We start from the raw sequence: 12,174 nt of genomic DNA on the forward strand, positions 1-12,174 counted from the left end.
GGTTAAGCTCATTACATATAGTGCGAACAAAGGCTACATTTTTTTGTGCCAGAATGAGAAATTAACAATTCTACCAAGAACATGTTGGAATAGAGTCCTTACAGACCTTAAATTATATATGCAAAGAATTTGGAATTCTGCATCAGAAAAATGAAGCTGCGACCATTAAAGACCAGAAATGAATACGTAAAAAAGTTTTGTCCATCGTTTTTTGTTTTTTTTTTAAATTTTCTTAGCGTTTCCTACTCTACTCACCACCCATATAGCTAAATCTTTCTAATCATTATAGGGTAAGCACTTCCATCTCCCCTTACCACATTCTACCCCTGGTGCTGGAGATGTGGTAATTTAATCCACATAATCCACCCACACTGTGCGATGTGAGGAGTCGCCGTTTTCTGCCCCAGGAATGGCAGTCAAATGATAGGCACGCTTGATGACAGAATGTATGCAGAGGGCATAGCCTCACTGACTACAAGTATATTGAGAGAGGTCACGTCCACTACACGGATTTTGCCCGGGAATATGCATATCACATACTTGACTGCCATTCCTGGGGCAGAAAACATCGAATCCTTGTAGAGCACAATGCATGCGCTGGGCGGATTCACAAGTCAGCAGTGGCACCGCGACTGCAGGCTTTTCATTTTAGACCGGACAACCCCTTTAATGCAGAGGTCTTCACGTGTGACTCTTGCTTAAACAAACGATGCGAGTGGTTAGATCATGTAGGACGTTTCATTGAACAGCCACAGGTTAACATTTTCTGTTCTAATCTATTCACATGTTCTTTGGTTTGGAATAAAGCACATCAAACACTTTGCTCACATAATACCTTTGGCCCAGCCATTGGCAACCATGACTAGTAAAGCATCTTTAAAACGACCGTGTGCTTGTGTGACTCCAGCCAAAATCTTCCAAGTTCTGGTCACTTCTTTCATTGCTGCAGCAATAACCCGTAGAGGTAGAAAGCAAAAGCATCTATAGAACAGATCTAACGGAAAGTAGTAGACCATGTACCTGAGTGGTAGAAAAAAGAAATATATATCAGAAAAGATCAAGAACCAAACATGTTATATATGAAAGTGATAGGCATTGTGTTATTTTAAAGCGGTTGTCCATCTTGAGGGATTTTTTTTTCTGACTTTCATCAAGAACAAATACATTTAAAATTAATTTTGTAATAGGGCTTAATGCAAAAATTTGTCTCTGTGTTGCACAGACTATAGCCATCTGCAAAATAAGTGTACTATGAACCCCACAAAGCTCAATATGACGGTCCAATGGGATAGTCTCTAAGTCACAGCTTTTTTTTTTTAAGCCCTTCTCAGCAGATGTGTGATTACAGAACACATCCGAGCATAAATTCGACAATATGTTTAATGAAAGTGAAGATCGACGGGTCCCCCAAGAACAACTCCTCAAACTCTACAGGTGGAAAAGCCCTGTCATGTGTAAGGCTCTGATCACATCTATGGCAGAAGGACCAGGTTGAAATCTAATAGGCGTCTGTTGATACCAGAGCAGTTTGCTATGAAGGACATGTTCAAAGTGCACAGCTGGAGAACTGCAATTATTCCATTGTGCAACATGTAGGCAGGGTATAAAACCCTATAGCTGTGCTATACCATTTCTAACAAACTAATGCCATGATTTGCTATAACTTGCAGACCAAGCTATTCACTCGTCCCTCCATAGAATGAGGCACAGACCAAGTACATGGCCTTGTTTAATAAATCACACCAAAAAAAAAAAAAAAAAAAAAAAAAAGGGGGTTTGGATTTTGAAGATTACTCAGAAATGTTTTTAATACTTCAAGAAGGGGCTGCAGCGCTCACGCTACACCTTTACACAGGCGCATTATCTGCACAGATGCCGGCAGTTCATCACATTCACTTTAAGAGGACTAAGCTGCTGTACCAAGCATAGACACTTCTACACATGAGACGCCATGTCTGTGGGAACAATGAAGGGGATTGTTGTGCCCTTCATTGCGCTCATCCCAGGGTTAGGCCATCAATGTTCAAATACCAGAAGCTGTTCCAATGTAAAATGCACGTATCCCTTTTAACAATTTGTAAAACTCAAGTATCAGATAATACAGTAGCACTATGCATGCATGCCTGCCTCACAGCATGCTTTGTAATGCAGTGACTAGGAACTGTGGGCGCTTACCTGATCCCTGGAACTAGGGGGATCCCTAGTCCTTCCCTCTCCCCCAAAAGGTGGACACACCGGGGTCACGAACCTTCCAATGCTCCCATCTTAGCTTTTATCTGTTCCCTCCCCCACCCAGGGAGGTGAGGTGACGAAATGTATAGGATTAGGGCCCCGTCACATAGCGATCCCGACAACGATATGACCTTGTCAGGATCGCTGGTGTGTCTCTATATAATCGCTGGTGAGCTGCCAAACAGGCAGCTTCACCAGCGATCAGCACCAGCGACACGCGGGTAACAAGCGACACACGTCGCTTAGTTACCCACTGTGTACCTTAGTTACCAGTGCGCTGGTGCAGGGAGCTGGTAACCAAGGTACACATCGGGTTTCTAAGCGGCGCACGGCACTTAGAAACCCGGTGTGTGCCTTGGTTACCAGCTCCCTGCACCAGCGCGCTGGTAACTAAGGTACACATCAGGTTTCTAAGCGCAGCGCGACGCTTAGAAACCCAATGTGTACTTTAGTTACCAGCGCCAGCTCGCTGGTCTCCCGCCTGTCACACGCAGCGATGTGTGCTGGCCAGCGGGAGACCAGCGATCAAAAAAATGTCCTGGCCATTCCAGGACGATCAGCGATACCCGGCAGGGGGGGCCGGTCGCTGGTAAGTATCACAAACAGCGATCTCGCTGGTGAGATCGCTGTTGCGTCACAAAACTTGTGACTCAGCAGCGATCTCGCTAGCGAGATCGCCATGTGTGACTGGGCTTTAGACTAACAAGACAAACAGGGATAAAAGAAAAACTACAATCATACAAATACACTTACAAAACAACAGTGGAACAGAGGCAAGGCATAGGTAGGTGACAATAAGCACTCAAACCAACTCCACGCAGCAATCTCCAGAACAACTCTCCAAACGACTACAACAAATGCAAACTACTCTCCAACACCAAACCAGGCAGAATGAACGGTCACTGGCAAGATCAGAAGCCAGGAATAGAGTTCTTATACCTGCTTGGAGTAAAACTCAGAACAGCTGATACCATCTACCACCCAAGACAGAACTCCAGGAGTCCAACTAAGCAGTTTAACCCTCTCAGTGCCAGAGCAAAGGAAGCCAGAACTGCCAATAGTATGGTGAAGCTGTTCTAATTACCGCAGGTGTATGCGTCACCAGATGCTGATTTTGTCTGACCCCACTGTCACAGTATCCCCATGACAATACTATGGTAAAGATATTAGATAAATCTTGACAGTTGGAAAAGTGATATATAAAAGTCATGTCTAAACATGACAGATTACTACTTATCAGGTAAAACCCGTGTACTTTTTAGGGCTTCTAAAATACATGACAGCATATTTGCACTAAATTGCTAAAGGATATCGGGAATGTACCATTTAAAGTGATCTATTACAAAAGCCCATCTCATACGTTATTTTATACTGCCAGTTATACCACCCAAGTGCCAGCAGATGGCGCAGAACCGTAAAATGTGGCAGCTGTCGGTTGCTATTTTACTTAACAGAAGTGTTTATGTAAAAGGTATTGATATCAATAGATGAAAGTAGCTACAGGCATTATCTTATCACCATTAAGCCAAATGATAGCAGTGAGAAAATGTTTCTAATGAGAAACTATTCTGAGCTTCAAGGGAAACAAAATCCAAGCAGGCGTAGGAAGAGGATATGGATGGAGCAGGTTTACAGAACAGAAGAGGAAGATGTGAATTCGGATTCAGGTCAATGCCTTCTCTTTGTGACCATGCTACTTTCTAAGTACCGTAAATGTCCTCCTTAGTCAGTCTTGTACAGAATTATACACATCTGAAAAGCAAGTTTTTATTCTGCTTACAGACAGTAGTTGTAGTTTCATACGGGATCCATGTTCCCATCCTGGAAAAGATTACCTTGACTCCGAAAACATAGCACAGTGATGTCATTGCACAAAATAAGTGGAATTTGACATCAGTCAATAACCATCCTCTTAAAGGCCACATTCACACACATTTAGTATTTTCCCTCAGTATGTGTAAGCCAAAACCAGGAGTGGGTGATAAATACAGAAGTGGTGACGGGTTTCGATTAAACGTTATTCCACTCCTGCCTTTGGCTTACAAATACTGATGTAAAATAGTGACTAAATACTAAACGTGGCCGAAGAACCTGTCACCTCGGAAAACATCTTTTAGGCTGGTTTCACACTAGCGTATCTTAGCGCTGCGCTTTGTGAACATCCACGCGCAAGCGTCCTGCGCCCCTAACTTTAACATGGGGGCGCATGGTCTAGCGTATGCGTTTTCATGCGCATGCATTTTTTGTATTGTGCCTAGGCGCACCGGACGCAACCTGTTGCATTTTTAGTCCGTCTGACCTGTCTCAAAAAAAACGCTTGCGCACAGAATGCGCAAAAAAAATCACATTACAGTCTATGGGAACGCAGGCGTTTTAAGAGCTACCATGGCTAGAAACTGGTTAAAACGCCTAAAAAAAGCAAACGCATACAAAACGCATGATGCGTTTTTTGTATGCGATTCTATTGCGCACGAAGCGCAGCGCTAAAAAACGCTAGTGTGAAACTAGCCTTACCTACAGATAGAGAGTTGATAGCATTATAATGCCGTCCAGCTACCCGACAGTGAGGCTCCTGAGAGAAAATGAACTTATTTCCTTATTTTGGATAGCACTGCAGCGTTGCAGCGCTGGAGTCCTGGGTTCGAATCCCACCAAGGACAACATCTGCAAGGAGTCTGTATGTTCTCCCCGTGTTTGCGTGGGTTTCCTCCCACATTCCAAAGACATACTGATAGGGAATTTAGATTGTGAGACCCAATGGGGACAGTGATAACGTGTGCAAACTGTAAAGCGCTGTGGAATATCTTAGTGCTATATAAAAATAAAGATTATTTATTATTATTTCCTCTTGGGAGCCACTGGCTTTCATTCATGGGGTCAGTGCACAGAGTGGTTACAGTCAGTACGCCCCTGGACTTTGACAGCTCGCTCTACACAGATATATTGCAGAGCCAGCTGTCACAGTGCACTTACATCAACTCACACATGACCCCATGAGTGAAAGCCGGTGGCTCCTGGGAGGAAAGAAGTTTATTTTCTACTGGTAGCCACACCATCACTTATAAGGCCAGGAAGCATTGTAACTCTTATCACCTGTAGATTAACCCTGTATCTGCAGGTAAATAGAAACTTCGAAGGTAATCGGTTGGCTTAAAGCAAGAACCTTCTGTAACAATTCATCAAGGTGGTACGACACAAGTCTTTACCTTTGCCAAATCTGTATAAGTACCAGATTTCAACAGAAAAATCAGGTATCAACTCTCAGTTTCTAATAATTTCCACACTTTTTTGTGGGATAAACTTTCGGCATTGAAAATCTTGTTTTGCTTTTCTACTTTATATTACGATCTTAATGATATCTCATGTTATTTTATCATGTTATTTTTAGTTTATTAATAAATTAATATTAGAGTAGAATTAATTTCAAGCTATTGGTTCGGCCCACCACAACAGTCACGGTCTCTCATGTGGCCCCTCGGGAAAATTGCCCACACCTGATCTATCATATTTCCAACTTGTTTAAAACTTAAGCTACACTACATCTCTATAGTCAAAAGTAAAACATTAGGAAATGGTTTAATAACCAAACCCCTTCACTAATGTGATATGATGGGCATGCCCTGCCCCAGTTTTGTGCAATTTTTCTACAATACTGCAACACTAGTAATGTGTGAACAAAGTTTTTCAAGTTGAAGTGTCATGAATTGCTTTCTTATGCACTTTTAACAAATAAAATGAAAAAAAACAAAATTTATGTTTGCCAACATAGCATTTAAATACATTAAATAAAGGAAAAAAAAAGTGGGATATCCTACTTATGAATAAAGAATGTAGCAGCACTTACCAAACAACAGAGGCATAAACAATGTTAGTGCTATTTGAAAGGATTGCAACAGGGGGCTCCGCTAGTAATATAGAAGACAATATGCCACCTCCAAAGCAGCACAGCATGGCGCTGAACCAGGAAGCAAAAGGACTCCGAGATGCCACATCAACAGCTCCTACAACAAGAAAACACCAACCCTTTGTGTGTTAATTTTAGTGGTGCAAACTTACCTAGATCATAAAATAATTATATCTAACAGTTAATGGGAAGTTCCAGTTTTTTTTTATTATTTCAGGCCATTAAAACTATCCAGAAATGTTTAACTGGATTTAATTTCTTGCAACATTAACCAGAACTCTGAACAAGCAGACGTAACCATGCGAGTTAAGTTTAACATACTCCCCTACCGCCACCATCTCCAGTGTCCAGCACCGTTCTGGGTTGTCTTCTCAGTGAGGTCACCCCTCTGCAGGTCATAAGTGGCTTTTACAGTGTAAGCTTATGGAGCGTCAAAACGAGACTTACATCTCACACAAAAGCATGTGAGAGGCCAGTCACTAAGCAAACGAGCGAAACGGTGCTGGAGCCCAGAAGGGAGGGCGATAGGATTGGGGTTTTTTTCTAACACTGAGGCAATTGCTGTAACATCTTCATATAGGCTAGAAAAATAAAATGTATACCATTGTGTACCCTAAATATTTAATTACATTTATGAACACTATAAAATAGTTTATAATTAAGAACAGATACAAGTTTCAGCCTGGTATATACAAAGTTAAAGGAGTGGTTTGGGCTTTCTGTATAATTTGTGTACCTAGGTTGCAGAATGCTGAGAGTTTACTCCCTGTCAGCAATCTGCATGGATAAAACAATCTGGTGAGCAACCATCTCCCAATTCTGGAGGAGCCGTGTTCACTCCCAGACTAGAGAGATTCCTGTCTGGCACAGACTGGTGTCTGCCAGACCTTCACTTCTCCAGCTTCTCTGTCCAGCACACAGTGTGAGGCAGCAGGGGAATGACTCAGTTGATTGGAGGAACCAGGAAGGAAAAGGCTTCTATATAGGTGGGAACACGGGCAGCACCATCACCACTGTGCATGTGATGTGTGGCACACGGGCAGCTCCATCACCACTGTGCATGTGATGTGGGGCACACGGGCAGCTCCATCACCACTGTGCATGTGATGTGGGGCACACGGGCAGCTCCATCACCACTGTGCATGTGATGTGTGGCACACGGGCAGCTCCATCACCACTGTGCATGTGATGTGTGGCACACGGGCAGCTCCATCACCACTGTGCATGTGATGTGTGGCACACGGGCAGCTCCATCACCACTGTGCATGTGATGTGTGGCACACGGGCAGCTCCATCACCACTGTGCATGTGATGTGGGGCACACGGGCAGCCCCATCACCACTGTGCATGTGATGTGGGGCACACTTGCAGCCCCATCACCACTGTGCATGTGATGTGGGGCACACGGGCAGCCCCATCACCACTGTGCATGTGATGTGGGGCACACGGGCAGCTCCATCACCACTGTGCATGTGATGTGGGGCACACAGGCAGCCCCATCACCACTGTGCATGTGATGTGGGGCACACGGGCAGCTCCATCACCACTGTGCATGTGATGTGGAGAACACGGGCAGCTCCATCACCACTGTGCATGTGATGTGGGGCACACGGGCAGCTCCATCACCACTGTGCATGTGATGTGGGGCACACGGGCAGCCCCATCACCACTGTGCATGTGATGTGGGGCACACGGGCAGCCCCATCACCACTGTGCATGTGATGTGGGGCACACGGGCAGCCCCATCACCACTGTGCATGTGATGTGGGGCACACGGGCAGCTCCATCACCACTGTGCATGTGATGTGGGGCACACAGGCAGCCCCATCACCACTGTGCATGTGATGTGGGGCACACGGGCAGCTCCATCACCACTGTGCATGTGATGTGGAGAACACGGGCAGCTCCATCACCACTGTGCATGTGATGTGGAGAACACGGGCAGCTCCATCACCACTGTGCATGTGATGTGGAGAACACGGGCAGCTCCATCACCACTGTGCATGTGATGTGGAGAACACGGGCAGCTCCATCACCACTGTGCATGTGATGTGGAGGACAGCAATTGTGTGGATTTCCACCTACACTGCTCTGTTATTTCCAATTCTGGACAAATGACAGAGGTCAGTGCAGGGGCAGATTACTGACAGCCAATAAGTGTGCACAGGGTGGGGCAGTGCCAGCTCTGGCTGTTAGGTCGGATTTTTACCTGCAGCTCTACCAAAGTGGGTGCAGGTAACGAAGTGAAATTTAGGAGGAACGAAAGGCAGAAACAACAAAAAAAGAAAAAAAAAAAAAAAAGTGTACAGGGGTGTTGCATATCGCAATACGGCACAGATCAGTTTAAAAGAAAATTAAAAATAGAGGTATTTGCGCTAGTAATACCCCCATGAATAATTATTCTCACTCTTAAGACCAGCTAATAATCGTCTGACAAATATAAATGGTCACTCTCCCTAAGGATTGCAAAGTGATTACCAAACAATTAAATCTATATCCGTAATGAGACAATGGTACTGACCCCCCTTATTATCTAAGAGGTTGTGATTAAAATAATGCACTAGTAATATCTATATAAATAAATAAAATTACTCACTGCAAAAAAAAGGTAAGTAACCGTCTATAAGGTACAACAACTCTCTCTCCTTGAGGTATATGGAAAAAATTATATACACATAGATATATCTCTCACTAAAAGGAGAGAGTCATACTAACCGCCCAAGTAACTGTTCATACCATACGCGGTATTACCGGTCTTGAATTCAGCACATGGAGACTCTTCTCCTGATTTGCTTTAATATATTCTGGTGATGGTGTGTTTCTCAGTGCCAAAGGTAGCGTGGATGATAAAAAGTCACAGGCAAAAGGTGGGTAAATTCCAGGATAATCACCTCTGATGTAGTCCAAATAATGGCGGGCGATGCACCGGCCGGTAGCTATCGCCCTATTCACCCGATGCTATGCCGCCCGTTAGTAGCGGGACATGCGACGGGAGACGCGGTTGGAGAAGGAAGCAGTAAGTCTCCGAAACGCGTAGGATTGGTTGTTGGTCCTGTCAGTTTTTTCTAAGCCGATCACGTGACTCAACACGTGACTGTGACGTCACGAAAGGTCCTGTACCTTGCCGGCTCCAACCGCGTCCTGATAGTGCATTTGTCTGGAGGCCTGGATGGGTAAACCTTTTTGCTCTTTTGCAGTTTTATATTATTGGTGGACTTTCAAGTCCTCTTTCTGTGCTGTATAAGCATCTTTCGCCGGCATAATCTATGGAGCATCTTATGGGGCCATAACCTTTATGGAGCAGCATATGGGGCATATTATTCTATGGAGCATCTTATGGGGCCATCATGAACTATATGAAGCATTATATGGGGCTCCTGATTCAATATAGATATTCAAAAACATTTAACCTACTAAAGTATCAATTTTACTTTTATAGGCATCTATTTTTATTTTTGAAATTTACCAGTAGCTGCTGCATTTTCCACCCTAGGCTTATACGCAAGTACAAAAGTTTTCCCAGTTTTTTGTGGCAAAATTAGGGGGGGGGGATGTCTGCTTATACTCGAGTATATACGGTACATAAAACAGCACTCTCTCAAGCAAGCATCTTAATCCTTGATAACTACATTAATATGCATTTCTACACTGCTCAAAACACATCAAAGGAGCATTTCTAAATATATGGCCATTGTAGGTTGTTTCCTGTATTTTCACCCCTGCAGGTTGTCTCAAATTTTCAGATAGTGGGTGGTGAACGGCTCCTTTAATGCACCCTCTACACCAGGGGTGGGCAGTTGATTTTTCCGAGGGGCCATGTGAGAGACCGTGACTGTTGTAGGAGGGCTGAATCAATAGGCTGAAATTAATTGTGCTCAATACTAATATCATATTATAATTATATTAATACTAATTGTATCACTTAATACTGAGCACAATTAAGCATGCCAACATCCCCCTATAAACTGCACGATGCCGCACACAGCCATCATATGTCCAGCCAAACATCCCATACACAAAAAAAAAAAAAAAAAGGGGGGGGCCTCACCTCTTTCCAGTTCCCCCGGCGCTCCGCTTCTGTTCCTGTCTACGATGCGCTGACTCTCCTCAGTATACAAATGACGCCGACGCAACAACATTTCATCACGTCAGTTGTTTCACAAGCCGATTGGTGGAGGAAGTGGCTGGAGGCCCCTCCACCAATGAAGTAACCAATCAAGCGTGTGCACGTTGCGGTCCGTTGGCCTCCGTTATCCAGCCCCTCAGACACAGTCCGTGGGCTGGACTGGGACAGAGGGTCACATTTGCCTCGCACTTCGCCAAGGTCTGCTCTACACCGTACACACAGATGGATTCTTGCTCTTCCTCCACTAAGCACACAGACAGAAGCAGCATGGAAGACTATATACAGCAGTTCCAAGCTGTGTTGACTTGGAATTCAGCACTGAAGTGTAATACAATAGCTGAAATTCAATCTGTCGGTGTCTTCCACTTTGCCGAGGGCTCCTACGTTGACTAGGTTGATGTGCAGCTCTTCACGCTTGAGATAGATGCAGGTGCTATATACCAAGACTACCACTGTCTTGTCCTCTGTAATTGCGATGATGCAGGAGAGCCATCATGCTGACAGAGGGAGCGCCTTCCAAAACACATTATATTACTGATGTTACAGACTTTGGTATTTAAGGTGTTAAATTGCCAGAATCAGAAACCTGCAAGACCAGGTTATATATTAAAGCCACGAACCTGCTGCCAATTTTGTAGGCAGAGCGAAAGGGGTCATGCAGTTGGACTGCCAGAATAGTACGGCACATCTCCTTTTCAGGAATTCAGCCTGTCTTGTATTATGACAGCGCAGGATGTTAAAAAGAACCTGACAGCTGAAAAACAGTTTAACAGCCACATGGGAGACAAGTTGTGACAGGCATGTCCTCTGTGGCTTCTCCCCACCCACTATTCTTGAATGATCAATCTCTACCTGTAAAGGGGAGAGACCTGCCACTCCAGGGCAGTAGACAAGCACCACCATGGACCCACCTCTCCGACTAGTCTCCAATGCTGCTCAGTCGCCAGCGAATTTAAAAACATGTTTTTCTATGAAACACTGTAGCGTTTCAGCATTAAACAGTCATTGCTATTATCTTTTACAGTGAATTCAAATTTGTATGGAAAGTGGTAATCCCACTTGGAATATCCATCCACCAAGTTCTAACAGGTTTCCTGTTTGTCAAAGGGATCTAGTTGGGAAATGCGTAGGTCATTTGTGCGGTTAGCATAAAACCACTTACAATAATTAACCTCCCAGGCATTGTAATTAATTGAATCTGTTAAAAACCTACATCCAAAGACACCCTGTACAGTTAAATATGACCTGTAAGTGCACCATATACTTAAAAGGAACCTGTCATGCTGGGCAGTGGCCTCTGTAAGCCAAACCTCAGACTCCTGACCCCAAAAACACTGCCTCACTACTGAGCATGTACATAAAGTGCGGCACAGATTCATCTCAACTAAAAGCCAAGATCCTTAGATCAGGAACAGAACAGACATTTATAGGACATTTCATAACTTTCCCAAAGTCTTAGGAAAACATTTACAGCACATCCGGCATTGTACTGCTGTACCCAATTTATTATGCAAAAACCCTAGTCCATGCCCTCATCATCTCTCGCCTTGACTACTGCAACCTCATGCTCTGCGGCCTCCCCTCAAACACTCTCGCACCCCTCCAATCTATTCTAAACTCTGCTGCCCGACTAATCCACCTGTCCCCCCGCTATTCCCCAGCTTCTCCCCTCTGTCAATCCCTTCACTGGCTCCCAATTGCCCAGAGACTCCATTACAAAACCCTAACCATGACATACAAAGCCATCCACAACTTGTCTCCTCCATACATCTGTGACCTCGTCTCCCGGTACTTTCCTGCACGCAACCTCCGATCCTCACAAGATCTCCTTCTCTACTCCCCTCTTATCTCCTCTTCCCACAATCGCATACAAGATTTCTCTCGCGCATCACCCCTACTCTGGAACTCTCTA

The 12,174-nt window shown here is 44.4% G+C and overlaps 1 protein-coding gene across 2 annotated transcripts in view; it reads right to left on the minus strand.

The window, feature by feature from the left end:
• The window catches only part of TMEM38B (transmembrane protein 38B), a 67,279-nt gene that overhangs the window by 37,245 nt on the left and 17,860 nt on the right, over positions 1-12,174 (minus strand). For both annotated transcript variants that reach the window (XM_073542663.1, XM_073542662.1), the window contains exons 2-3: positions 6,077-6,233; positions 836-1,020 (exon numbers count right to left, since the gene is read on the minus strand). In XM_073542663.1, the coding sequence (XP_073398764.1) occupies positions 836-1,020; positions 6,077-6,233 (342 nt within the window). The remainder of the gene's footprint in view (positions 1-835; positions 1,021-6,076; positions 6,234-12,174) is intronic.

Source organism: Dendrobates tinctorius, unplaced genomic scaffold, assembly GCF_039654945.1.
Source record: "Dendrobates tinctorius isolate UK_male_01 unplaced genomic scaffold, ASM3965494v1 ptg000128l, whole genome shotgun sequence".
In the NCBI taxonomy this organism is placed as follows: Eukaryota; Metazoa; Chordata; class Amphibia; order Anura; family Dendrobatidae; genus Dendrobates; species Dendrobates tinctorius.